Consider the following 27,301-nt stretch of genomic DNA (forward strand, 5'->3'; position numbering starts at 1 on the left):
AGAGCCATTGCACAAGCAGAAATCCTTCTGCCAGGCTTCCACTACCAAGACTCACTAACTGAACCTCACCTTGAGTCTTTTTTTAAAAAAAATTATAAGCACTTTGATTCACGTCTATTATTAAGTCTCAAAATATTATTTATGATTAAAAGTCATATTAGTTCAATCTTTTTTGTTTTAATTCCTGGATGCAGCACAGATCCATTCCTGGAAAAGCCAGGCTAGCTTCCTGGTCAGGTAATGGCCCTCTAAGTTTGGGCCATTAAGGTAACAAAGCCAGTGTCTCTGTGTCAGATGGCAAATGGGTGGGCTTCCCTCCATCAACCCACTAGTAGAAATACAAAGGCCTGAGTTGGGATCTTTAAAAAAATATTTTTTTAATGACTCTCTTGGTTTACAAAAGTACATGCCTTGTCTCTTTTTTCAGGTTGTACAGCCTTTCTTACAAATCAGTTACATTTGTTGTGAGTACAGTACAGTGGTACCTCAGGTTAAGTACTTAATTCATTCCGGAGGTCCGTTCTTAACCTGAAACTCTTCGTAACCTGAAGCACCACTTTAGCTAATGGGGCCTCCCACTGCCACCGCACCGCCGGAGCACGATTTCTGTTCTCATCCTGAAGCACTATTTCTGGGTTAGCGGAGTCTGTAACCTGAAGCGTATGTAACCTGAAGCGTATGTAACCTGAGGTACCACTGTATAAGGTTGGGGAAGACGAGGTGGGGAAAGGAGGGCTGGGGTGGAGAAGCTTATTTTCTTTTGTATAGTGTGCATGTGGGGTTTTGTGTCATCATCTGGGTAGGTGCTCTTTCTATTTGTTATTACATTTCCTTGGTAGTGAAAGGTATTTGGGGGGGGCAGGGGGTGGTTGGTTGCCTGTGGTTGGCGGCTGTGGGGTTTGTTTGCATTTGTGTGGGGGAGAGGGCTTGTTGGGTCAAATTAGCCAGAATGATTTGTATGCTATCAGTGGATTCTTGTCGTTGTCTTGTTGGGTTGTGTGATAAAGGGGAGCCATACTGGGGTGAAGGCGTCCTATTTTTCCCTGTGTCAGTTTCAGTCTGTTGGTTATCTTTTCTAGTAAGGCTGTTTTCCATACTATTTGGTACCAGTGGTTCATGTTTACTCCTGACAGGTCTCTCCAGTGTCTGGCTATGAGGCTTCTGGCTGCTGAAAGCTCTTTATAATGTGAGTGGTCATTATGATCTTGGAAGATGTTCAGTAGGGCCAGTTCTGGGGTGAATTCTGTTTAGTTATTTTGCATATCTCTTGGAGGACTGATGTCCAGAAGGGTTGGATTTTAGGGCATTCCCACCACATCTGGAGGTATGTGCCTGTGGAGGTGCAGCCTCTCCAACATCTTGGTGAGGTTCCTGGGTGTACAGTGGTGCCTCGCAAGACAAAATTAATTCATTCCGCGAGTTGCTTTGTCTTGCGATTTTTTCGTCTTGCGGAGCGCGGATTCCCCGGGTATTAACGGCTTTAAGAAAAAGGAAGCAAACCCGCAAGACATTTTCGTCTTATGAAGCAAGCCCATAGGGAAATTCGTCTTGCGAAGCAACTCAAGAAACGAAAAACCCTTTCGTCTTGCGCGTTTTTCGTCTAGCGAGGCATTCGTCTTGCGGGGCACCACTGTATCAGCGCCAGTTTCCGTGGTGTTGAGTACCACCCGTAGGTGAGTTTCTGAGTGAGTTCCCTTCTTTTGGCGACAAGGACTTAAAGGGAGGTTTAGACCATATTCTAGTCCATTGGGTGGGTTTAATTTCATACCCTATGTTGTGCTCCCATTATTCTTTGATTGCGTCAAGGGGGATTTTGAGCAGTATTTTGTATATTGTGGATACCATCCTTTTGCTGTGTCCCTCTGCTGCCAGGAGAAGGTTTTCGAAGGTGGTCAAGGGCCTAGTGGTTGCTGATTTTGCCACTGGATTGTTTAATAAGACAGTAGTTGACGATGTGTTAGCCAAGGCATTTGGGTGTCCCCTACTTGTATTTCTTGGGTTGGTATGGGTTTGTTGTTTTGTAGAAGTCTTTTAGACAGTGTAGGCCTTTGACTTGCCAGGTTTTTATCTGGAAGTTTTGTGCTGCATGTTGGAATCGTGGGTGATCGGCCAGAAGGGTTAGTGAGGATGGAGAGAGTTTGCCTAATTTTCCTTTCCATGCCTTAAGCCAGATCTTGTGGATAGTTCAATCTTTTGAACATTTAAAAAAATAATTAGGAGAGATAGGTTTGAAAGAGGGTGGGATTTTTAGAATAGCTAAAAGAAGCAGGCATGGGTTTAGAAAGGTTGTGAAACAGTGGTGAAACAGATGCTGTCTGCAAGGTCAACCCAAGTTATTTTGCCACTAGCAGCAAAACAGAAAATGGAGTTTCCCCTCCTCGTCCTTTGCAGTCCACCCCCATTTCGACCCCCAGCTGCCACACCTCCTTCCCCCCACGGCCTGAGGCAGCTGGAGGCGGCCTAGGGAAGCCCCATCCCACTGAAGGCAGTGAGCAATGAAGAGGCAGCCCCAGAGGAGCCGGCGGAGGCAGCGCGGAGCAGCCCAAAGGCAACTGCTTCCCCCAGCCTCATGGCAGGCCAACCTTGGCGGTCTGCTTCTCATTTCCAAAAAAAATATTTGTTTAAAGAAAATCCCCTCACACAAAATTTTCGCAAGTCAAGGGAAATTTCTCTCCAGTCTATGTACGAGAGCTGCCCCTAAGCAAAGTGGAAGGAGAAGGCGGGGGGGGGCAGGGGGGCAGGTTTCACACTGAGGCACTGAATATTACACATGGCTAGATTACACCAAATAGAGTCATGCAGTTTTCTTTTAACCCCACGGCTCCCCCCTGTGGTAGTCGCAAGAAAGCCAAGGAAGCTAAAACAGACAAGACACTTGTGGCACCTGAAAGATTAACCCAGTGGTTCATAGGCGCTGTGTGCAGGGGGGGGGGGGGGCTGGGTGCTCCTGCCACCACACCATTCCCCATGAAGGGGCCAGGCACCCACAGCTTTTTGCACCAGGAGGGGGCGCGGAGGAGGGTGGGACACAGAGGGAGCTCGCTGCGCCCCGCCCCACCCCAGTGAGAAGGCTACCTTGGCAGCATCCTTGCACAGTGCTGCCTAGTTGAGGTGAGGGGCAGCAGCCCAGCCACAACTCTCCTCCTTCTCTTCACCTCTCGGGTCATGCCTGACCCAGGAGCGCAGCTGTGGCTGGGCCTGAGGGAGCTGGCAACTCCCAGGCGTGCAGCCCTGTGCTGGAGAGAGGTGGGGTGGCAACATGGCTGCCGCTGCCTCTCCTCCTCCTCCTCCTCCTCCTCTCAGGGCAGGGCAGGGCAGGGCAGGAGATGAGTGCCTTGGCCGCAGTGGTGCCGCTGCCGCCTCTCCTCCCCTCCGGCCCTGGGTCAGACCTGACCCACAGCGGAACTGCTGCTGGGAGCGAGGAGGCAGCCTCCAGGGACGGAGCCGGGGGGTGCCTGATCACACCATCTCTCCAAATGTGTGTGATGTCAGCTCATGCCGTGGATGTGTCGACATCAGGCGTCCACACACCCACGTTGTGTGCGGCCCCCGGCCCCCACAGTCCCTTGCTCCCTTGACCATCCACAGTCCTTCCATGGCTGCCACGCGCACTGCAGGCATGGAAGTGGAGATTTCCCCATTCTGCCCCATTCTGCCCAGACCCCTTTTGGCACCATTTTTGGCACTTGTGTAAGTGGGAACACAAGCCACTGTTCTCCATGTGGCAGCCCCAACCTGCCTTTCACAAAATTAGTGTGCACATGGGGGTGGGGGCTGGAGAGGGCAAAACAAGATTAAGATCAGAAGCAGAAATATTTTGTCACTGCCAGGGGGAGGAAAGCAAGAAACACACAACACACATGCAGACATGGTCCTTTCCTGCAAGGTTCCCCCTGTCCCCATAAAGCTGGTTGACTGTTAAGGAGGAGCAGGGATGCCTATGTTTTCAATTAAACTGTTCAAGATGAGGTTTAAACTCTGCTCAGCACCGTGCTTTTAAATGCAAGTGGTAAGCTTATCCTTTTGACTGATACCTCACACACATGGGCCTGTAGGGTGATAAAATATAGTTCATTATATTGTAGCACCCTGCTTGTGGTTAACGCTTAGCTGGAATGAAATATTCAACGCAGCAATAGAGAAATTAAAATAATAATTTATTTGTCAGACAAATAAATATGAGGCACAGTGGTATATGGTTACCAAGCTCTGGCCTGGCCTCTTGCCATTCTGGCCAGCACTTATATTTCCTTAATCCAGCCCCCTTGCTCCTCCTGTGGCTGCCTCTGTCCAATCAGCCTGGTTGAAATTCCTATTGGTTGTTTGCTAGAACCAATCACAAAAGATACACCCATTTCCTTTTGCCCTTTTATGGGAAACAAAAAGCTATATATTCTTCTATCTATAAATGACAAATAAGTAGTAATATATCTTACATGTGTCTCAACAAGGAATCTTAATTACCAGCTCACCTCTTGCCCTCCTTGCCCTATTGCCTTCCAAAACAGATGGTTAATCTTGAATTTTTATCTTAAACATATGTCAAGGATTTTGAGTTCACATCAACATTGAGAGATCGCCTTCATTTTAAGGTTTCTAAACAAAAGGCCTGACAACCATATATCAGGAGTGCTCGATGGCGTCTCCTGTCTGGCAGGAGGCTGGGCTGGTGGCTGACTTAATTTCAGGATAGTTACAACTCTTACAACTATATGAAATAAGAATCTAGCATTTCTTAAATCCTTTGCATAATTATATTTAAACTAATATATTTAATACATAAATAACCTTTTAAAAGGAAAAGAAATCTTAAAAGGATCTTAATTTAAGAAAGAAACAGCTTTAGAAAAGACTTCCCAAAAATGCTCTCTTTCTGCCAGCCAGACCAGTTGCTTTTCAATTTGCTCTTGGCCTTTTTAACCTTAGGAAGAAGATATGGCTCATTTTACTATTTATCAACCCTTAATTTGTAGGGTCAGTGTAACCTTGGCTGTCAGCCTGTAATTCCCTTTTTACGACTTTGAGAATTGTTTTCTGCTATAAATCAGGGGGCCCCCTTGTCTAGGAGTAAAAACATTGCCAAGGTTCTTAGGCAGCTGCTCTTCTGCCTGGCATGAACATTTGAAAATCTTTAAGCTCATTTTAAAATACAAGCCCTGATTAAACATATAAGCTTTAATAAAAATGCAGGCTTATGATTAGATGCCTCAATATTCCCACACCTACCTAATACAACCCATCAGCCATTGTCACCAAAATGCTGGACAATGAGAGCAGATTTACTTCTACAGAGCATCTGCCCCCATATTTAACTCTGGCAACTCCAAAAGGGAAAGATTAAGAAATGTAGTTTTTCTACAAGCAAATGTAGTTGTTATGTACTGAAGTTCTCACCATAGGCCAGCAGGGGGATACTGTAGATAGTTTTCACTCAGGTCCACATATGCAAATAAGGGATTGAAAGTGACGTTCAGTGATTGGATAGTTACAGAAAATGGTTAATGTTGTGTTCTAGTGGAGCTCTATATAAGCAGCCTGGCTGAACCCTTCAGTTCAGTTGTGTTCTGGCCTGTGAATAAACAAGAGCTGTTTGAAGAATCGCTGTGTCGTCTGATATGTTCACCCACAACTTAACAGTAGTCTTTCTGTAAACAAGCCAAACACTTAAAATTCAAGGAACAGGCCAGGAATATCCCAGAGGTTTCCAGGCCCCCATGGAGCCTGTGGTTTAGAGCTTTGCCTGCATTAACCTCAGAGAGGGATGCATACCCAGCAGCCTTTTTCAAAGACAGTGGAAATGCGCAGCCATAAACACTCCTTTCCCCAAGCACCAAGATTAGCCTATGTCTCTAGACTGTTGAGAGAAAGTGGTTCCGTGGGTGTCCCTTTTCCAAGATGGGGAAGGGTATCATGAGCATCTGCTTATCTACAGGGTCTGGTGGCTCCTCCTCTGAGACATGCTTCAGAGGCAAAACTTGCTGTTGCCAAGCTCAGTGGCAGGCATCCCCCTTAGGGAGATTTGTATGGGTGGCATACCGAAGCCTTTGTCATTTAGTACTCACACTTCAGGTCTGTGACATTCATTTCTCAAGCATGAGGCAAGCTTACCACTATATACCAGTTGGAAACGTTTAACCAAATAAATGATTTTATTGGGAGAAAGGTGGGCAGAGAAGGGCTGCTGAACCCCAAAATCTGCACCAAGGAAAGTTACATTCAGCAACCTGTATAAATGCATAAATGGGGGGGGGGAAGCAAAATTTATCTTATTTTGCATAATTTATTCTGGTGCTGCAAATCATAGGGAAGGTCTCCCCACAGCGGCTGGGATTTTTAATCAAACCAGACTAAGCTTCTGAGATTTCAATGGACATTTTCCACATCCTTAAGGGCTGAAAACTTGATCCCCTCACCTTTGAGTAATACAAAGATTCTTTTCTAGCTGAATTCCATGTCTGATACCATATTCTATATGTTTTCTCTGCCAGAGCTCTAAGATCCACTCCAGCTGCTCTAAAGGTACTTGGCTGTTCACCAGGGGTGTGGGAAGGGGGGGCAGTGAGAGCGGTTCTCCCTGGGTGTCATCCCTGGGGGAGGGGTGACAAAATCCCCCCAGTGGTGATCCACTGCGCGGATCGCACGCCCTGGGCAGGATGCTCCGCCCCCTGGTGCACGGCATGTGCGCTGCTCCGGCTGCCCGAGTGGCTAGCTCCACCATTGCTCTTCACAGCAGCAGTCCCTGATTTTGTCTACAGCTGGTAGCAGATTAATGGAATTCATGTGCTTTCAGGCTGTCATCCAGTTCTGCCGAGTGCGGTCATACCTGAATCACAGTAAATTATACCCTCTCTTGGTTGCTTCTGTGGGGGCTTGCTAAGAAATGGATCTTTTAGCCGTCTCCATTGTGCCAAGAACAGTCTCTTTGAGACTTTGAGCTTTCTTCCCCAATGATCATCTTCTTTTTAGGCAGTAGCAAATGGTGCCCAAGATGCCCAAGACCAACACCGACACGATCACCCAGACTGTAACCCAGCTGCGAGGCGCCTCTGCAATAATAGAAGACAGCACATTAGGTAATGGATGTAATGGGTGCCTGAATCCAGATTTCTGCATTGCAGGGGTTTGAGCTGGATGACTCTCAACGTCCCTTCCAACTCTACCATTCTATGATTCTAGGATGGAATTTGGCTGCAGAGGAAGAAGTGCTCAGTAAGTGGGGGACAAGCAGCAAGAAGGGCTTGTGCACTGGAAAACAGGCTGCTGCAACAGATGGACCCTGGGGCACAACCAGCCATGGAGAAATTCTGCATGAGCCTAATTGAAACCAACAGGATGTAGGAAGTAGGCAAGAGCCATACAGTGCCTCACATTTCAGATCTCCTGTTCAAAACAGTGGCAGTGGTTGAGAGCGCTGTCTTCCTGCTGTTCCCCAACCTGGTTTGGAGGCTGGCGGTGCTGAGAAGCGCTGCTTTCCCCACTGCCAGCCCCACAAGCTGGGGGGACAGCAGGGAGGCAGAGCATTGACTTCCCGCTATTCCCCGACCTGGTCTTTGAGGCTGGCGGTGGGGGAAAGCAGCGCTTCTCCCCCCCAGCCCCAAAGAGCAGGTCGAAAGGAACCCAAAGCCTCCAGAGCCCAGCGGGAACTCCCACTGGGCTCCAGAGGCTTTGGGTGAACACACCCTGAACGCACAGAACGCACCTTGACTTAGAGGGGAAGAACAAGGGGGAAAAAAATTTTCCCCTCTTCTCTCCCTCCTTTTTTTTATTTTTCTTTATTAATTTTCATACACACATATACACACAAATGTACAGAAAATAAATTATTCACGAAAAAAAACAATAAGAAGAACAACACAACTTAATTATGAGAAGAAACAGAAACAAAGACAAACATGTAAGTTATTGACTTCCCTCCACCTCAGTTTTGGGTTATGTAATACATTTTCCCCCGCAGTTTTTCTTTAAAACTTTTGTATGTCGAAGGGTTATAATAAGCCTACTGTGATCTTTGGATTTTTTAAATCTACTTCAATATAGGTTATGAATTTGTTCCATTCTTTAATAAACTTTGTTTCTTTCTGGTCTCTAATTTTTTGTGTTAATTTTGCCAATTCTGAATATTCAAATAATTTACTTTGCCAATCTCTTACTGTTGGGATATTGGTTGATTTCCAATTTTGGGCGATTAAAATTCTAGCAGCTGTTGTTGCATACTGGAATAAGTTCTGGTCCTCTATCTTAATTTCATTGCCAATCATTCCCAGAAGAAAATTTTCAGGTTTTTTAACAAAAGTATATTTAAACATTTTTTTTAGTTCATTAAAAATGAGCTCCCAGAAGTTCTTGATTTTTTCACAGGTCCACCACATGTGGTAAAAACTACCTTCCTTGTTTTTACACCTCCAGCACAGTTTATCTCCATTCTTATAGATTTTTCCTAAATTAGGAAAAATCCTCTTCTCTCCCTCCTATGGTCCGGTGCGTCCAATAGAGCGAAAAATGTCTTCTTTGCTGCCTTCACTGCCACAAGGTAGGCTTCATAATGAGCCCTTACCAGTGTTTGGTTGCATTCATTTGGATCTTCCCTCCATTTGTGTTCAAGTCGTCTTCCAGCTTGTTTCCTCGCCCTAAGCTCTGGAGTGTACCAGGAGACCAGTTGGGCTCCACGAAGTGGGAGAGGGTGCTCAGGGGAGTTTGTGTCAATAGCCCGACCCATTCGGGTGTTCCAGAAGTCAGCCAGGGCTTTGACAGGGGCACCAGTCATATCAGCCGGAAAAAACCCCAGAGCCACTGGGAATCCCACTGGATCCATCAGCCTCCATGGGCGGACCTTCCTAATAGGTCCCCCACCTGTGCAGAGGGAAAAGGTGCTGGCATCCTAAATCTCAACAGGAAGTGATCTGAACATGACAGGGGACTGATGTCGATGTCCGCCCCCCATCACCCTTTTCCTGCCCAGTCAAGAAAGCAAGGTCCAGAGTGTGGCCTGCCATGGGCGTTGGGCCGGTGACATGGTGGGACAGCCCCATGGTTGTCATGGCTGTCATGAGGTCCTGAGGCGCCCCAGAGCCAACTGCCTTGGCATGGATGTTGAAGTCTCCCAGAACCACCTAAAAGTAGGGCCCATGTGCCCAGGAATCATAGGACCAGCTAGTAGTCAGGCTTCATGTGCCTTCGTGCCCAGGAGATCAAAGGACCAGCTGGGAGGACAGAGTTAGTGCAGGGCCTGAAGATGCTTCATGAAGAAGCTCCCAACAATTCCTCACATGCATACCCTCCAAGTGTCCCAATTTTATGGAGGCAGTCCTGGAATTATCATCCCGGCTTTTGTTTTGATCCCGGAATGTCCTGGAATGTCCCTATTACCCCCACCAGCACCAAGCTTGAGGAGGAGGAGGAGCTTGTCGCGAGTGATGACGATGGTGGCAGTGGCAGCTGCCCATCGCTGTCGGCCTCCTCCTTTGGGCAACTCACAGCAGCTGCTGGAGAGCAGGCGAGGAGGAGGAGAGGCTGCCACCGCCAAGGCTCAGGCCCAGCCCCGTGGGACGTGCAGGCTCTGAGGGGCAGGCAGAGCCCTGCCCTCCTGCGAGGGGAAGAAAGGGGGGAGCAGAACGCAATTGGTCTGGATTTTAAAAAAAATGCTTTGTGCATCTACATCTAATTTTGCCCCTTTCTAAAATGTATTTATGGCTGTGTGTTTTTCTTTTTGTAAATCTACCAAAGAATAAAATAATATAAAACAAAATCGGGATTAAGGTGTTTTCTCAGGACAGTGAAGGGCCTGTGTGCTGTGTCCTGTTGGTGTAGCAGTGGTGGCCCTTGCCTTTTTTCTGACAGGAAATGACATCACAATAGCAGCTCATATTCTTCCCTCATTTAATCTGAGTTTACCCATTCTGGGGGAAATTAAATGAGTTAAAAAAGCAACAATGACTGGTATCAATGGCCCATTTGTGACATTTCACACTTGCAAATTAAGTCCCGTCCTGGAAGCACCCTTGGATGAGGAAGGACTTTGAGAAAGTGCTACACTGGGGGAAGGGGGAGACTGGAAAGAAAGTCATATGCAGCCTACCTTCATACAGAATGTCCACCTCTGTCGAGCCATCACCATAGACATTATGTACTAGACATCGGTAAGTCCCATTGTGGTATTTTTGCGCTGAAGGGATTGTGATGGTCTTATTGTTATCTGAGTACTCCACGCCAGTCTGGGAGGGGAGATCCCATGAAAACTCTGGAAAGGGCTTTCCCTCTGCATGGCACTTCACCACAAGGGCTGCACCAGTTTTGTACACCGTGAAATTTGTTGAGATGTTCACATTGTATGGACTGGCTGCAATAAGAAAAAACAATGGTTGATGAGTTGCAGAAGCCATCAGCCACCTGCAATCGATATACAAATGGTCCTTGCTTTACTATGAACACTTTTCTATTCCAATCCTCTTTTAATTAAACTAAAGTGTTCTTTGAAAAATTAAAAAAATGTTTTATGCTTGTTCTGATTATGCTATAATTTGTTATTAAATAAAGCACTATGACAGGTTTAATTTTGTTAGCACTGCTGCTTAGATTTTGTAAATATAGTTAGATTGCAGTAGTGAAATAGTTTTAAAATTACTGTCATTGTTTTGTGTAATGGTTCTAGGGGTTGCTCGTGCGTAAATCGGCGCCACACCTGGCTGGGTTGCCTGAGTGAACCCTTTCTGTCTGGACAGCCACTCACCCGTGGCTGTCTCAATCGCTGGCAGAATCTGTCAGTGGCCGTTTCTTGAACTTCTTCCAGCAAAGAAGCTCTTTGACGCCTAGTCTCCGCCTACTCTCCCTGTGCGGAAGGCTTCTACGCAGGGAGGGTGTGGGCAGCGGAGGACCCGTGCTCTCCCCGCTGGTCTCCGGCGAGGAGTCATGGAGCCACCTCACCGATTCCCCCATCTGCCCCCCTCCTCCACTGGTGCTACGCTGATTTCCTTCCCCAGAAGATGGGCTGCTTCTCTCCCTCCTGGGACGCTCTCCGGAATCCCTCTGGAGCCCTCCCTCTCCCTCTGGCTCCGATGGCAGTTCCCTGACATCCACCTCCTCCCCAGGACCCCCTCCACCCCCGGCGCAATTTTCCGATTCAACCTCGTCTCTTTCCTCGGCCGACGATGCAGGGAATCCCGTGAAGGAGCTGTCACCATCCTCTGAGGATTCAAAACCAGCTTCCCACCCGCTCAGATCTCTTCCCGCAGGGGGGACCTCCCAGTCTGATTCTTCTCCCTCTGACACCTCCCCTCCCTCCTCTTCGGAGGCAGGAAAACCCACAAAGTCCCCTTCATCGTCTGTGGGTCCAAATTCTTCCTCCCAGAACCTCGCCAGTGGTTTTGGTTTATCCGGGAACAAACTGTGGAATTCTTCCACCAGATAGCCATCATTGATTGATTCAGCGGGGACCCACGTGTTTTCTGACCTGGGTTCTCCCTCCCAAGCTACTAAGTACTCCACCTGGCGACCTCGCCACCTTGAATCGAGTATTTCCGTGGCTTGGTTGCGGTGTTCCCTCTCCTCTACCCGCGGGTGGGTGGTGACTCGGAAATTCCCACCCCTCCCTGTACGGTGAAAGTAGGGACCTATGGAACACCGGATGTATCTTCATGCTGTCAGGCAACTTGAGTTTGAATGCCACTGGGTTCACCTGCTGTGTTACCTCAAAAGGTCCCAGCCACCTTGGCTGCAACTTCTTGCACCCTCCCTTTAGGGGTAACCCTTGGGTTGACAACCACACCCGGTCTCCCACCCGTATGGCCTCCCCCTCCCGACAGTGCTTGTCTGCCTGCCTATTGTAAACTTCCTTGGCCCGCTCCAAGTTCATCTTGAGTTGCTGGTGCAAGGCCTCCATTTCTTCTACAAACTGCTCAGCCGCAGGCCCTGGGGTGACACCCATAACTGGCCATGAACGGGCTCATTCCCGTGGACACATGTTCAGCGTTACTGTACGCAAATTCAGCCAAAGCTAGTTTCTCTACCCAATCGTTCTGTCTCTCGCTGACGTAGCAGCGTAGGTATTGCTTGAGTATACTGTTCGCTCTTTCTGCTTGTCCGTTGGTTTCGGGGTGCCTTGCCGTCGAGAAGCCCACCTCTACCTGTAGCAAGCTCATGAGCTTCCTCCAGAACCGGGAAGTAAATTGTTTCCTGCGATCTGAGATTACTCTCGAGGGAGCCCCATGCAGTCTGAAAATGTGAGCCACAAACAACCTGGCTGTCTCCTCTGCCGTCACCGCATGTGAGCAAGCTATGAAATGGCACATTTTTGTCAGTAGATCGACTACTACCATGACTGCTGTTTTCCCCCTTGATTTGGGCAGATCTGTCATAAAATCAATGGACACCACCTCCCAGGGTCTTCCCGGTGTAGGTAAGGGTTCCAGTAACACTGCGGGGGCAGCCCTCTGCCCCTTTGCCCTCTGGCATCGGTCGCACCCCCATACATATTCCCATACGTCTTCCCTCACCTTTGGCCACCAGAACTGCCTGGTCACGAGCAACATGGTCTTGTGCTGTCCAAAGTGCCCAGCTGTTGGGCTGTCATGGAGTTGTTTAAGTACCTTCCCCCTCAAGGTCTCCCCCGGTACATACAGTGCCCCCTTATAGTACAGTAGTCCTTCCTTTTCCTCAAACCCTCCATGGTCTTCCCTTCCGTCCCGGAGTTCCCTGATTTTCGCTTGAACAAACGCGTCGTCTCTAATAAGCCCTGCCAGTTCTCGTTTCCCAACCAACGCTCCCACACACACACACCGGTCCTCGGGAAAGACATGTCGGATCTCCGGTGGTCCCTCTCCTTCCATGTACTCCGGTTTCCGGGAGAGAGCATCTGCTCTTACGTTTTCCTCCCCCGGCACGTATCTGATCTCGAAGGAAAACTTGGAGAACTCCTGGGCCCATCAAATCTGTCTCTGGTTGAGCACTCGTGCGGTCCGCCAATATTCCAAGTTCTTGTGGTCAGTACAAACCTGGATCTTGTGCCGCGACCCTATCAACAGATGTCTCCATCGCCGAAACGCCGCATAGATCGCAAGCAGTTCTCGGTCATATACTGTATAGTTTTGCTCTGACTTGCTCAGCTTCCTTGAGAAAAAGGCACATGGCCTCCAGTCCTGCTTGGCCCCGGGCTGCAAAAGGACCGCTCCAACGGCTCGGTCGGACGCGTCCGTCTCCAGTCTCATGGGCTTCTCCAGATCAACGTGCAGGAGCTGCTCTTCCGAAGCGAACGCCTTCTTCAGCCTTTCAAAGGATTGCTGGGCACTTTCTGTCCATGCGAACTTCTTTTTGCTACTGAGACAATCTATGATGGGCGCTGTCAAGTGAGCGAAGTTCTTTATGATCTTCCTGTAGAAGTTGCTGAACCCTAAGAACCTCTGCACATCCTTCCGGGTTTTGGGGGCTTTTCATTCCAGCACCGCCTTCACCTTGCCTGGGTCCATAGCTAGGCCCTTGTCTGACAACTTGTACCCCAGAAACTCAACCTCTCTGGCGTTTTTCCAGCTTGACCCACAACTGATGCTTCTGCAGTCTCTGTAGCACTTCCCTGACGTCTCCTGAGTCCGCACTTCCTGGCGTACGCCGATCGCCAGCACAGCCTTTGTGAGCTCATCCATCGACCGTGGCCGGGGTGCTCGGGACAACTCGTCTTTCACTTCGGGGGACAGACCCTCCTCAAACAACATTTGTATCAGTTCAGAGTCCAGATCCCACCCGAGCCGATGAACTAACATCGCAAAACGCGACCAGTAGTTTCTGACGGACTGGCCCCCCTGCTTGCACCCCATCAGTTCCCGCCGAGTCACACTTTGCTCCACCTCGCTGGAGAACATCGCGTCCATCCCCTGGAAGAATTTCTTAAGGTCCTTCAAGGCATCATTTTGCGTCGCAATTAGGGGCCTGATCCATTTGCGTGCCCCATCCTGCAGATGCCCCACAATGTAAGCCACCCTCTCCCTGTCATCAGCAAAGTCATCTTTCTGCAGTTCCAAAGCGTACTGCACTTCCATTCGGAAAGCATTGTAGTCCTGGGGCTTCCCACCAAACATGTGTACCAGCCCCGGTACCTTCCTTGCAATGGGGGTGGGTCTGACCTGTGCATCCTGAGCCCGTCTTTCATCCAGCCACGCCGTCAGGATAGCTACATGCTGCTCCCAGTCTCGGTTCCTCTCGACCAGACTCCACACTGCAGCTGGTTGCTTCGTCTCTCCGGCTGTCCCTGTTTGGCTCATCGTGCTGCCTCTCTGGGGCTGCGCACAAGCAACGTCAGGGACTGACGGATTGCTGTAATGGTTCTAGGGGTTGCTCGTGCATAAATCGGCGCCACACCTGGCTGGGTTGCCTGAGTGAACCCTTTCTGTCCAGACAGCCACTCACCCGTGGCTGTCTCAATCGCTGGCAGAATCCGTCAGTGGGCGTTTCTTGAACTTCTTCCAGCAAAGAAGCTCTTTGACGCCTAGTCTCCTCCTATTCTCCCTGCGCGGAAGCCTTCTGCACAGGGAGGGTGTGGGCAGCAGAGGACCCGTGCTCTCCCCGCTGGTCTCCGGCGAGGAGTCATGGAGCCACCTCGCCGATTCCCCCATCTGCCCCCCTTCTCCACTGGTGCTACACTGATTTCCTTCCGCAGAAGATGGGCAGCTTCTCTCCCTCCCGGGACACTCTCCGGAATCCCTCTGGAGCCCTCCCTCTCCCTCTGGCTCCGATGGCAGTTCCCTGACATTTTGAGTGATCTTTGTAAGCTGCTTTCAGAAGGCTCATCATAAAAAGCGTGATAATAGGTAAACAAATAAATCATAAACCTAAAACAGCTGTGAGATACCCTAGAAAGCCATAGACAGATGCTATTCCAGTCACAGCACCAGAAGCCAAGCATTGCCAGGCTACGATGGAGACCAAACACTCCCCACTCCCAATTACATTGTACCCAAAAAGGAATGACCGCTCCTCACATTAAATGGAGGGTGCCCTTTGCATGGTTGCAGGCAGTCCCCTGGACCCTATGCGGCACCATTAGCACAGGCTTGGCTTCACCTCCCCCCAGGTGGGATACCTGGAGGTCTCTGCCTACCTCAGTCAGTTGCCCAATCCCGCCTGGGGAGGTGTTGCCAAGGTGATCAGGCCAGGTAGGGGGAGGGACTACCTGCCCACACAATAGGGGGAGGGTCTTACTTGGGAATCACCAGTTGGCTCCAGAGCTTCTCCCACCCTACCCACCCTCAGTTAAGACTTCTTTTGCAGGTTAACCTTTTCTCCACAGGTACGTGGGCGCTGCTACGTCAAGGTCGCTGTTGAAGGGCCGGAAAGGAATTCTCCTGCATTGGCAGGTTTGCCTTCCCCGTAGCAAAACATCACAACTTTGGCAGTATCAGGCCTTGGGTGGAATCCTTTAGTCTATCTTTCCTGAACTGGGGGGGGGGTGCAGAAGTGACCCACGCCCCCCTCCTCTTTGCAGCTGTGATACCAGGGTTCCCTGTTAAAGGGGTTATTTGAGGGGAGGCTTTGGCCTTACGCCTAGAGGTCATCCTTGCTCTCCCCTGTGATGGGGATGTTGTACTCCATTACCCAAACTTTGTTGTACTCCATTACCCAAACAGAAGGATGCCCTCCAGCCTTTCAAATAAGCTCACAAAAGATAGTAGCTTTTTACTTTGGCTTCTTTTGCTAGCCCGATGCCGTAGCATCCTGATCGCCTCCTGGGCCAGGCACGAACGGGGGGAGCCCACTGCTTCCACACTGCAGCCGGCTCACAGTGTTGAGCCGCCTCTCCAACTCTTGCCCGGGGGGTGGAGCTGCACAGATCGCAGTGTTGGAAGAGGGCCCTGTGGCTGCTCTCCGATTCTTCCGGGGGATGAAGCTCCCTCCACACAGCTCCCTTGGGTGCCATCGTCAGAGAGGGGGGCATAAAAAGGCTGGCCCAGTCAGGCCTTTCTCTGTTGAGGTTCCTGGTTGAGCCCCTTAAAAAAATGTGCCTGGGCGGTGACCTCCTCAACCCCCCCCCCCATGCTATGCCACTGTACTAGCCTGCTAAGTGAGCAGCCTGCGAGCTGCAGAGGAGGGGGAAATGCTTCTTCCACAGCCAGCCACTATGGAAACACAATGTCCGAGCCTCTTAACAGGCCAATAAAATCAACACCCTGATCATAAAAAGCTCAGCAACTTTGATTTCCTAAAAACAGCTCAACAACTTTGGTCTGCCCCAGACACCGGCCGGGGTTGCTACACCGCTGCTGGTCCTCAACTCCCCCTATCAGGTAAGGAGGGTGAGCTGAGCCTGGATGGAGATGAATTCTCCCCAGTCCCATCCCCTGAGAGTTGAAGCAGCTTGAAGGTGATACAAGGTGACAGCATGTTTGTCCATAATGTTCAGGCCCATCCCACAATTCTCAAACAGGTTTTGTAGAGTTTTATATTGCCTCAAAAATAGACAACAATGGGACAAAAAATAAACCACAGGCAACAACAGTTTTGCTAATATTGTAATGTATAAAGCCCAAGACAGCTTAGGTAACACTTTCTCCCGTATAGTTCATTGGTGGGGCCTTCTTGGTTATACCACAGCCTGCAGATGCCCTTCTTGAAGTCACCATGGAAACAGCCTTCTCAGTTTGGGCTCCCACCCAATAGTGCTTTTCCCTCCAAAGGGTACTCAAGTGTATGCAGTACCAGCACCTTTTTTGTTGTTGTTACACTAAGTGCCACACTTTTTAACCACCACAACTTCATGGTGAGTACTGGCACCTATTCCCCCCCCCAAAAAAAAAACACTGCCCAACTCCATGGGCGTAGCTGGGGGGGGCAGGGAGGGGCAGCTGCCTCCCCTAAATCAATAAAGATCAATAGTAATACATAGGTAGCTGAGGTTCTCCCCCCCGCCCCCCGGCCAACCCTATGCAATAACATGCCCTTGAAGCACCAACAGTAATGTGCTTCCATCATTTCTAGAATACTTGTTTATTTACACTGGTCTTAGGGGCCCAATAAGATTTAATGGGGAACAATAGTTAGTGGTGGGGGCTTTATTATTTATTGTTTAATGGACTGGCTTAAATGAATTTGTATTTCAGCTGGTTGTAAATTGGGTGGCATATAAATGCGTTTTAACACGTAAATAAATAAAATACTTAGCTACAGAAGTATCCTAAGCCCTCTAGGCTAGAACAAATCGTTAGATACATGTGTGCATAAATTACTTCCAAACTGGCCCTCCCAGCCCTGAACACGTGGCAAAACCAATCAGATGCATAGCAAATAGAACTTACCCACAATCTTCAAGGTTCTGTTTGCACTTTTTTGCAGTACTTCTGAGCCCACCTGGAGGTTAGCTTCGCAGAGAATTTCATCCCCATCCTCCTGAGGCTTAGCCAAAAAGCTGTACTCCACAGAGATGCTGCGCTCCCACTTCAGGATATTACTGCCCTTTCTCAGGAAGATGCTGACATTAGATGGGGAGCTGGAACCTCTCACTTTCAAACTCGGGATGCTGCATACAATTTTCTCCCGGTGATTAGCCACAATCTTGGAAGTAAGGTTGAGAACTGGGGTTGAGAACTCTGGGGGAAATAAAGATATGAATGGCCACCATCTGAAATGGTAAGTGAGGACCAACTAGTAAAGAGGCCTAGGAAAGCTCCTGGCTTTCTGAAGTTGGAAATGTTAACCATCCCAGTTGTTTAAAATAAATATAAACAATTTCAGGGCAATGGGAGGGAAAACTCTGTATGACAACTGAGCATCCTAACCTAATCAAATAATGGTGGACAAGGATGAGCTCCTATTGGTTGGTTGGTTGATTGACTGACTGCACTTATATACTGATTTTCAGGGCAAAGGCATTCCAAAGAAGTTTACAAAAGATAATTTATGTACAATAGAAGGACATAAACAAAGTATCAAAGGCTTCTTTTGAAAGTTCAGTTTGTTTTCAATAAAATATTTTCTTTATAGGAAACCACTACTCAAAAGTTCAGCCCAAGCCATCCTCTTGTTCCAGAGGTTGGCCAAGGCTTTGACAGGAACGCCAGTCATATCAGGCAGAAAATCCTCCAGAGCTGTCTGGAAACTACATGGATCCCACAACCTCTGAAAGTGGGTCCCCTGCCTCTACAGAGTGGGGAAGAGGCTAAAAGCCTCTTTCAGATCACCCTCTTCCTGCCCAGTCGAAAAGACAAGATTCAGAGTGTGACCTACGATGTGCGTTGGGCTGATGTTATATTGTGACAGCCCCATGGTTGCCATGGCAGACATGAAGTCCTGAGCATCCTGAAGCAGTGGCATAGCATGGAGGGGGCACGACCAGGCAGGCCCCCCCCCCATGGCAGGCTCCCTCATTGTGATGGCCCAACACCGCCAGCCACCCCAGCTCCACTCCCGGATCAGACCTGACCCAGGAGTGGATTTGCCACCCCTCTTCTTGGCTGGGCACAAGTATGCCCCACCCCGCTCCACTTTGCGAGAAAAGATGCAGCAAGCTCCCTCCACGCTCCACCCCAGGCAGTGGTAGCTATATGCTTTGCCGCTGCCCTTAAGTTATGTTAAAGTGCTCCCAGAAGGTGTTTTGTTGTAAGATTGGTGTTGCTAATACTACATGCAGCATGATTTTTGTAGAGCAGAGGAGCCTCTAAGATCATGTGCCCCAATCACCAAAATGTCTTGGGCGGGTCTTGGGTTTTCCTCCCTCTTTCCTCAGGCCTCACAGCCATGTTATGCAGCATACTATGTCTAATAACATGTGTACTCTGCTATTTTGTTTTAGGGTAGTGGGACGACATGGAAACATGGGACCTATTTCCCCCCTCGACATTATGTGTGTGAGGAAGGAGGCTAAATTACATAGCCTCCAGATGCCTCTCCGCCATGAAATTATGTGCATACTCACGGTAAACATAGATGACCACATTGGTGTCTAAGGAATCAAAGCCTGCTCTTTGGACTATGCATATAGGTTGAAGTTCCCATTCAGACACATTGGTGAGGTTTAGAGAAATCCACCCATCGCCCTTCTGGATTCCTCCTTCAACAGATATCTCCCAGTCCAACCGGGTGTAGTTAGCACACGTAGTTGTGCAGTTCAGATTCACAGAACCTCCAAATTCCACAGCAGGTGCCTCAGGGTGGATAGTCACATTGCAAGTGTCAAGGAAGTGCACTATAAGAAAGAAAGAAAAGATATGGGGAGATATCTGAGAGGGAGAACTGCACAGCGCCCCTTCAGTGAAGCTGGAGAAGGAACAGAAGGAGTCCCTTCTGTTCCTCCTCCGGCTTCGCAGGACAGGCGCTGTGCAGAGAGGGAGAGCTGCGCAGCGCACCTTCAGTGAAGTGGGAGGAGGAACAGAAGGGGCTCCATTCCTCCTCCCGCTTCGCTGAAGGGGCACTGCACAGCTCTACCTCTCTGCGCAGCGCCATTCACTCCATAAGACACACTCACATTTCCCCTTACTTTTTAGGAGGAAAAAAGTGCATCTTATGGAGCGAAAAATACGGTAATTAGTTCTTTCTCGTTTCTAATCAGTCCATCTAATATCTGCTTTTTCTTATTTTTTCTAATTTTCTTCTGATAGGCATTTTCTTGGATAAAAAATGCTCTCATTACCACCTTACTAGCATCCCAGACAATCCTCCTATCAGTGTATTGATCTAAGTTTAGTTCAAAATAATCTTTCAGGGCTTTTTCTGTTTTTTGTCTTATATCCTGATTATCTAATAACTCCTCATTCGATCTCCATCTAAATGGGGTATTCCCCTCCCCTTTTTAGTTCAAGAATTATCAAATTGTGATCCAGGAGTGTTCTTGGTTGTATTTCTACTCTTTTTTTACTGTTATTGATAACGCTTTAGATAGCCATACCGAGTCTATCCTTCTGCTGGATTGATGGACCTTTGAATGAAATGTATATTCTCTATCCAGTGGGTGTTTAAAACTCCAAGTATCTGGTAAACTGAAATTCTCCACCAATTTGAAGAAGGTTGTGTGTAGTCTCCCTTCCTTTGAATCTGTTTTTCTTAAGATTTTGTTCATTTCCAGGGAGACTACTCCATTTGTATCTCCCATTAATTAATCTAAATATAAAATTCTGATTTATTCTCATTCAGTGCATATATTCCAACTAAAACAATTTTTTCACCTTGTATTGTTATTTATACTACCATCATTCTTCCTTTATCATCCTTAAATAGCTGTTTTGGGTCCAGTTTGGGTTTAATATTGAAAACTACTCCTCTTTTCTTTGTAATGTCTGAGGATATAAATTCCTGTCCAATTCTCTTATTTATCAAGATTCTTCTGTGAGTAGATCTCAGTCTCTTGGGAGTTGGTTGTGCCTGCTATATTTTTATTCCGTGCCAACCCATCTGGGCTGTCCTGTTTCTCACCTTATATTGTCTATTGAACCTATTGTGTTGTGCTGACATATAGTATGATGGGTGGGAGAAGAGGGGAGTTAGGGATGGGCTGAAGATTGGGTGGTAGGTTATAGAGAGTAGCCTATATGTAGCTTAATTTTTTTTAATAAAAATGTTGAGATGTTTGGAATCTAAAAAATAAAAGGTAGAAATAAGATGATAGTGATAGTGAGAAGGCGGGTTTTTTTAAATTAGAATTTTTTTAAAAAAATAGAAAGGGTAAAAATACAAAAGATAAGTAATCATAGAAAATGTGTGAAAGGAATAAAAAATAGAAACTAATGGTACTAATAAAAAAGTGCTTCATGTATATAATTAAAAAATGTATTTGCTGTAATTTTGACTCACAGGCAGTTTTAATTTCACTGCGGGGCCCGCAGAGTCTGAATTTCAGGTCCCTGGATTAAGGCTAAGGCAGGAGTCCCAGGGAGTGGCTTTCAGTGGTTCAGGCCTCTTACATGGATGCCATTACAGTTTTTTGAAGAAATAATAATAAAATTATTTAAAAAATATTATATATATATATATATATATATATATATTTCCAACGGGGGGAACCCGTGCTGTGTTTTTTCCTGTGGGGTGGTCTCCCGCACACTGTTCCCCCTGGGTCCCAGCCTGCTATTTTTGCGCTAACCGCCAGGGAGGTAGCCTCGGGGTCAGGCCTGGGCTAGGCTGTGCAATTCCTCACGGCCTCCCTGGCCCTCCCGGTACCCTCCTATCTAAGCTGGTGCTCGGCTGGGGGGGCCTCCTTTTTGTTTTCTGTTCAGCTCCAGAGGCCTCCAGGTCGTGGAGCTCCACTGGGCCGTTGGTGCTCCCGGTCCCAGCGGGGTTGAGGCCGCTGGAGGAGCTGGGGGCTCTATGCAGCCTCCCTGGTTGTCGCGTTGGGCACCTTGGTCCCCCCCCCCCCAATCGCAGTAGTGGCGGCAGCAGTTGGCATGCGGACCAGCCAGGCAGCGCAGTTGGTGCTGGTGGTCCTCAGAGGGGCTTGCCATCTTGCTTCACCAGAAGTCCTGAGTTGGGAATTTGAGTTATGTGAGCTAGAAACCAGAAGCTGGAAGCTGCAGGCTAGGCAGCTGGGAGAGGCAGAGCCATGCCTGATTTCTGTTGGAATCCAAAGCTATAGCCATGAGAGAATGCTCTGTTGGAGTGTTGATGCTGTGAGTCCCACCATCATAGTTTCAGATCGTATATATATGTAAATTAACCATATATCAAACAGATGACACAAAGCCTTATTACAAAACAAAACATGAACCCTAGGTCAGCACCTGGAACCTCTGGAATCTTGCACCACCAGAGATTTGGGTGATGTGCAACAGTAGGGACTTTTATCTGGTAGAGATTCCTAGTCCCCTTCCCCTCACTACAGTTCTCATGTTTCCTTTGAAGTACGAGTACCTGTTAGATAATTTATGGCTATAAAAAAAGATTTAACAGAGTCCAGACACAAGTAGGCAGCCAATGAAGTAGAAAAGAGGACTGGACCTGTTCCAGTTGCTCAGCCTAAGGCTAAGAATGCAAATCTCTCCCACACCTTGTGATTGAAGTATGTATCCATCAGCTTTTCATTTTTCCTTTTTTTTAATGAAATATTTATTGAAATTTTACATGATAAAACAAATATTCAACATAGACATTTAAACACAATAAAAGGCATAACAGAAAAAACAAACAGAAAAAACATAAAAATCCAATTTTTTACTAACCATCTTTTACTAACCATCTTCATAACCCTCTTTCCTGACTTCCTCGCATCTCCCTTTTCTGCGTTCCCCTTTACACAATCAAATTCAGCAATTCCTTACCCTCTTTCCAATCTTATTTAATATTATACATTTCAACCTATTATGTCTTCGGTTTTCCTTTCTTTTTAAATCCATTTTTACATGTTCTTTATAACTTAATCCCTTGTATCATTTTGTTTAGATTTGACATAATATTACTCTGGTCTTTTCACCCTTTCCATTTTAAAACATTTTTGCATATTCCTTTTAACTATGTCACTGATGCCATGTTATCTTTATATCCAACATCATTTTAACATTCAAACATTTTACAATGTTTTTGGAGATATTCTTTGAACTTCTTCCAGTCCTTTTCCACCGACTCTTCTCCCAGGTCTCGGATTCTGCCAGTCATTTCTGCCAATTCCATATAGTCTATCACTTGCATCTGCCATTCTTCCAGAGTGGGCAAATCTTGTGTCTTCCAATACTTTGCGATAAGTATTCTTGCTGCGGTTGTTGCATACATAAAAAATGTTCTATCTTTCTTTAACACCAATTGGCCGACAATGCCCAGAAGGAAGGCCTCTGGTTTCTTGGGAAAGGTATATTTAAATACCTTTTTTAGTTCATTATGGATCATTTCCCAGAAAGCCTTAACCTTTGGGCATGTCCACCAAAGGTGAAAGAATGTTCCCTCAGTTTCTTTACATTTCCAACATTTATTGTCAGGCAGGTGATAAATTTTTGCAAGCTTGACTGGGGTCATGTACCACCTATAGATCATTTTCATAATGTTCTCTCTTAAGGCATTACATGCCGTGAACTTCATACCAGTGGTCCACAACTTTTCCCAGTCAGCAAACATAATGTTATAACCTATGTCCTGTGCCCATTTAATCATAGCTGATTTAACTGTTTCATCCTGAGTATTCCATTTCAGCAGCAAGTTATACATTCTTGAAAGAATCTTAGTTTTCGGTTCTAACAATTCTGTTTCTAGTTTCGATTTTTCCACCTGGAAGCCTACTTTTTTATCCAAATTAAAGGCCTCTCTAATTTGATAGTAATGTAACCAATCTCGCACTTTGTCTTTTAGTTTCTCAAAACTCTGCAATCTCAATGTATCTCGGTCTTGTTCTAATATCTCCCAATATTTCGGCCACCTGGCCTCCATATTGAGTTTTTTCAAAGACTTAGCCTCCATAGGTGATAACCACCTTGGGGTCTTGTTTTCCAATAAGTCTTTATATCTTGTCCAGACATTAAACACAGCTTTCCTGACAATATGGTTTTTGAATGCTCTATTAGCTTTTACCTTGTCGTACCACAAGTATGCATGCCACCCAAAAGCGTTATTGAACCCTTCCAAATCCAAAATGTCAGTGTTCTCAAGAAGTAGCCAATCTTTCAACCAGCAGAATGCTGCTGATTCATAGTACAACTTCATGTCTGGCAGGGCAAACCCCCCCTCTTTCTTTAGCATCAGTCAATATTTTAAATTTTATTCTGGGCTTTTTGCCCTGCCAGACAAATTTAGAGATATCTCTTTGCCACCTCTTGAAACAGTCCATTTTGTCCACAATTTGCAAAGTTTGAAACAAAAACAACATTTTTGGCAATACATTCATCTTTATAGCAGCGATCCGACCCAACAAGGAAAGCTTCAATTTTGACCAAATTTCTAGATCTTTCTTAACTTCTATCCAACATTTCTCATAATTATCTTTAAATAAATTCAAATTTTTAGCCGTCATATTAATCCCTAGGTATTTCACTTTCTTAACCACAGTTAAGTCTGTCTCCTTCTGAAACCTTTCTTTTTCCATTATTGTCAGATTTTTCTCTAAAACCTTAGTTTTTTGCTTGTTCAATTTAAATCCTGCCACGTGACCAAATTCTTGAATCAGATCTAACACCCTTTTTGTACTGGATTCTGGCTCCTGTAATGTCAAAACCAAGTCATCTGCGAAAGCCTTAAGTTTATATTGTTTAGCTCCGACCTTAATTCCTTGGATCAGCCAGTCCCTTCTAATCATATTCAAGAGCACCTCCAGGACCGAAATAAATAACAATGGAGAGATAGGGCAGCCCTGTCGTGTTCCTTTTTCTATTCTAAACTCTTCTGACACCACATTATTAACTATCAATTTTGCTTTTTGTTCTGAATAAATTGCTTCTATACCATTTTCAAACCCCCGTCCCACTCCCATTCCCTTAAGATTTTTCTTCATAAAATTCCAAGAAATATTATCAAAGGCCTTCTCCGCATCAATAAAAATTAAAACTGCTTTTGTATTAATATTCTCTTGTAATAATTCCAGAATATCAATAATGTTCCTTGTGTTATCGGACAAGTGTCTGCCTGGGAGAAAGCCTGCCTGATCTTTGTGTATCACTTCATTTAGGACTCTTTTTAATCTATTAGCTAAAATATCTGCAAAAATTTTGTAATCCACATTTAGAAGGGATATGGGACAGTAGTTCTTTAGTTGTGTCTTTTCAGATTCAGATTTCGGTATAAGTGTGATGAAAGCTTCTTTCCACGACTCCGGCGCCTTCTTTCCCTCCAAAATCTCATTGCATACCTCTTTTAATGGTTGAATTAAGTAGTCTTTCAAAGTCTTGTAATACTTGGAGGTTAATCCGTCCGGTCCTGGAGACTTGCCCAATTGCATGTTCTGAATGGCACCTTCAATCTCCTGTTCTGTTATTTTGTAGTTCAACTTTGTCTTGTTTTCTTGAGATATTTTTTGTAATCCATTAGTTCTTAAGAATTGGTCTATATCCTCCTCTTTCTGTGGCCCCTGGGTGTAGAGTTGTTTGAAGTATCTCTGGAAGCATTTTCTAATCTCCACGGGATTCTGAATTTCAAGATTTGTAACCGTATTCAACTTCTGTCTTTTTTTCAACTGCCACGCTAGCAGTTTTCCACATTTATTAGCTGATTCAAAAGTCTTTTGTCTCATTTGTTTAATTTTCCACTCAACTTCCTGATTTATCAATTTCGTGTATTGAACTTGATATAATTTAATTTCTCTCAAAATCTCCTGTGACTTTGGTTTCGATCTTAATTTTTTCTCTCCCTCTTTTATTTTCTCCAAAATTTTGTCTTTTTTCTCATTTAGAGCTCTCTTTTTTATTACATTCTGTTGTATCAGAAACCCCCTCATGACCGCTTTACTTGCGTCCCAGATTACTCTTTTTTCAACTGTAGTTTTCAAATTTACTTCAAAATAGTCTCTCAAAGTCTTTAGGGCCTTCTTAACAATCTCTTGGTCTCTTAATAAGGTGTCATTCATCTTCCATCTGAAGGAACCGACTTGTGTTAGTTTCATTTCCATCTTTACAGCATTATGGTCGGAGCAGGTTTTAGGGCAGATTTCCACCTTTCTAGTCTTTGGTGCCAGTCCTCTAGTTATCCATATTTGGTCAATTCATTTTTCCAACCTTAAGTTCAGTTTTCCAAGTTTCCAAATCAGTTTGCAATAGTAACAATAAAGACCTCATGATAATTCACCAGTATTTTTGTGTGAATATCTCCACAGTCAGATATATTAGACATGTACAATAACATCATACAATACTACAAAAAATGCTATAAATATTTTTTATGTAATTTTTCCTAATATACATATTTTTGAAAGGCAGTTCCCCCTAATATGCCTCTGGGGTGTTAGGTGAGGGGCAGTATGTTGGGGGGGGAAAGCATATTGTCTGAAATAGTCAAAAGGCAGGAGTCTTGAAACTGGATATGAAAAAGACACAGCAGCTTAGCTTGGCTTGCTCAGTGGTGAATCCAGTGCTTTGGCACTCGGGCTCCTTTAGAAATCTAATGGGCAGATAGGAGATCTCTATCTCCTATCTCCTATCACAGAAAAGTCATCAATTCCCAGTCCTCTTCCTTCCAAGGAAACTAAACCAAGGGTCTCTCCAGGAACCAGGAACTGCCTCCTTACTCCCATAATAATACTGCAGCCTGCCACCCACCCTGGCCTCCGAGGGGGTGTGAGTTTCCAGGGGTTCCAGGCACTCACGCAGAGCTCATGTTTCTTTTTGGAATGAGTTTGTTTTTCTCAGATTAGACCTAGTATAAATGAGATTGGATCTTGGCATCCAAGATTTTTCCTTTTATACCTATTTTTTTCCCTTGCCACCAACACTTCTGACACCTCATCCATCACACAAGACATTTTCCATTCCCCCATTTGTATTTGGGGATCTTAGGATGCTTTTAGAAAGACATTTAGCATGGGAACAGTGTGCCTTAGTCATGCAGTACCCACACAGCATTCTCATCCTCAAAATGCCAGCCCATAGCGCACACACACAATTTAATCTGGATTTACCCTTTCTATGGAAACGACAATACACTTTTTGAAAAACTGTTGCAACAACTCACTGGCAAATATCTCAATAATCTGTTTGCAAATTAAGCCCCCATCGGGAAGCACCTTTAGATGAAGCCAGTTTCCAGATTCCTCCACCAAGGTAACACATACTAGACAGCTCTCCTTGGCTCTGAAATGTAAAGAGTTTTCAGGATGACTCACCCACTTGCAACCAGAAGATGAGAAGCACAGGAAAGTTCAGAGGCAAGACAGGTATCATCTTCACCAAGACAAGGCAGAAAAGATGACTATTGGGAGTTTGATGGTTTTCCAGCTAGCTATATGGAGCCAGAACAGTCCAGGGAAGTCTAAGCTTAGCCACGCTTTTGTCTAAAGTTTTATTTAATGTTTCAGTTCAGGAAACATGCATATCCTTTAACCGGCTGACTCACCGCCCCACCCAAGCACTTCCTCCCTTCGAAACAAAAATATGGCTCTGAGGAAATAGCTCTGAGGAATATAAAACTGAGTGTAGGGATAAGTGTTCAATGGCCAGTATAGTTCCTTGAGTTTCAGAACAGGTCTGGGGGAGCTCTGGCCCGCCAACTACTGCTTCTGCTGTTAGACTCTATCTCCCATCAGCCCCAGGCAAGACGGCCAGTGGTCAACAATGATGAGAACAGCAGTCCGGTAACATCTGGAGGACCACAGGCTCCCCCATCCCTGCTTTGAATCACTCAGAAGATGTGATCCTACCAGATGCAGTTTTGACAAGGCATGTGTGCATATTGAGAATTACATTTTCCTCACCTCTGTAGCCACACATACACA

General features: G+C 46.2%; 1 protein-coding gene across 2 annotated transcripts; it reads right to left on the bottom strand.

Annotated features, from left to right (window-relative positions):
• Positions 1-6,126: 6,126 nt before the first annotated feature.
• On the bottom strand, positions 6,127-26,871 carry LOC307206003 (intercellular adhesion molecule 4-like). 2 transcript variants are annotated; one of them, XM_079958798.1, is made up of 5 exons: positions 26,693-26,871; positions 18,890-19,159; positions 17,274-17,564; positions 10,076-10,336; positions 6,127-7,046 (listed from the first exon to the last, which is right to left on the bottom strand). In XM_079958798.1, the coding sequence occupies exons 1-5, from the start codon at positions 26,748-26,750 to the stop codon at positions 6,952-6,954; spliced, it is 975 nt and encodes a 324-aa protein (XP_079814924.1). In that variant the 5' UTR covers positions 26,751-26,871; the 3' UTR covers positions 6,127-6,951. The 2 variants fall into 2 exon arrangements, with proteins under 2 accessions (XP_079814924.1, XP_079814923.1); XM_079958797.1 differs by lacking the exon at positions 26,693-26,871 and adding an exon at positions 19,320-20,872 and having other exon boundaries at positions 18,890-19,219.
• Between the last annotated feature and the right edge of the window lie 430 nt (positions 26,872-27,301).

The sequence above is a fragment of the Podarcis cretensis genome (assembly GCF_951804945.1).
Source record: "Podarcis cretensis genome assembly, chromosome: 17".
NCBI lineage: Eukaryota > Metazoa > Chordata > Lepidosauria > Squamata > Lacertidae > Podarcis > Podarcis cretensis.

What these genes read in the sequence shown, in the direction of transcription:
- LOC307206003 (XM_079958797.1), bottom strand. Translation starts at nt 19,416, where the DNA reads ATGGCGCTGCGCAGAGAGGTAGAGCTGTGCAGTGCCCCTTCAGCGAAG. An exon ending in CTCCTCCCACTTCACTGAAG is followed by an intron (nt 19,220 to 19,319) that starts GTGCGCTGCGCA and finishes GCTTCACTGAAG; the next exon opens with GGGCGCTGTGCAGTTCTCCC. An exon ending in TGTGGTCATCTATGTTTACC is followed by an intron (nt 17,565 to 18,889) that starts GTGAGTATGCAC and finishes TATTTCCCCCAG; the next exon opens with AGTTCTCAACCCCAGTTCTC.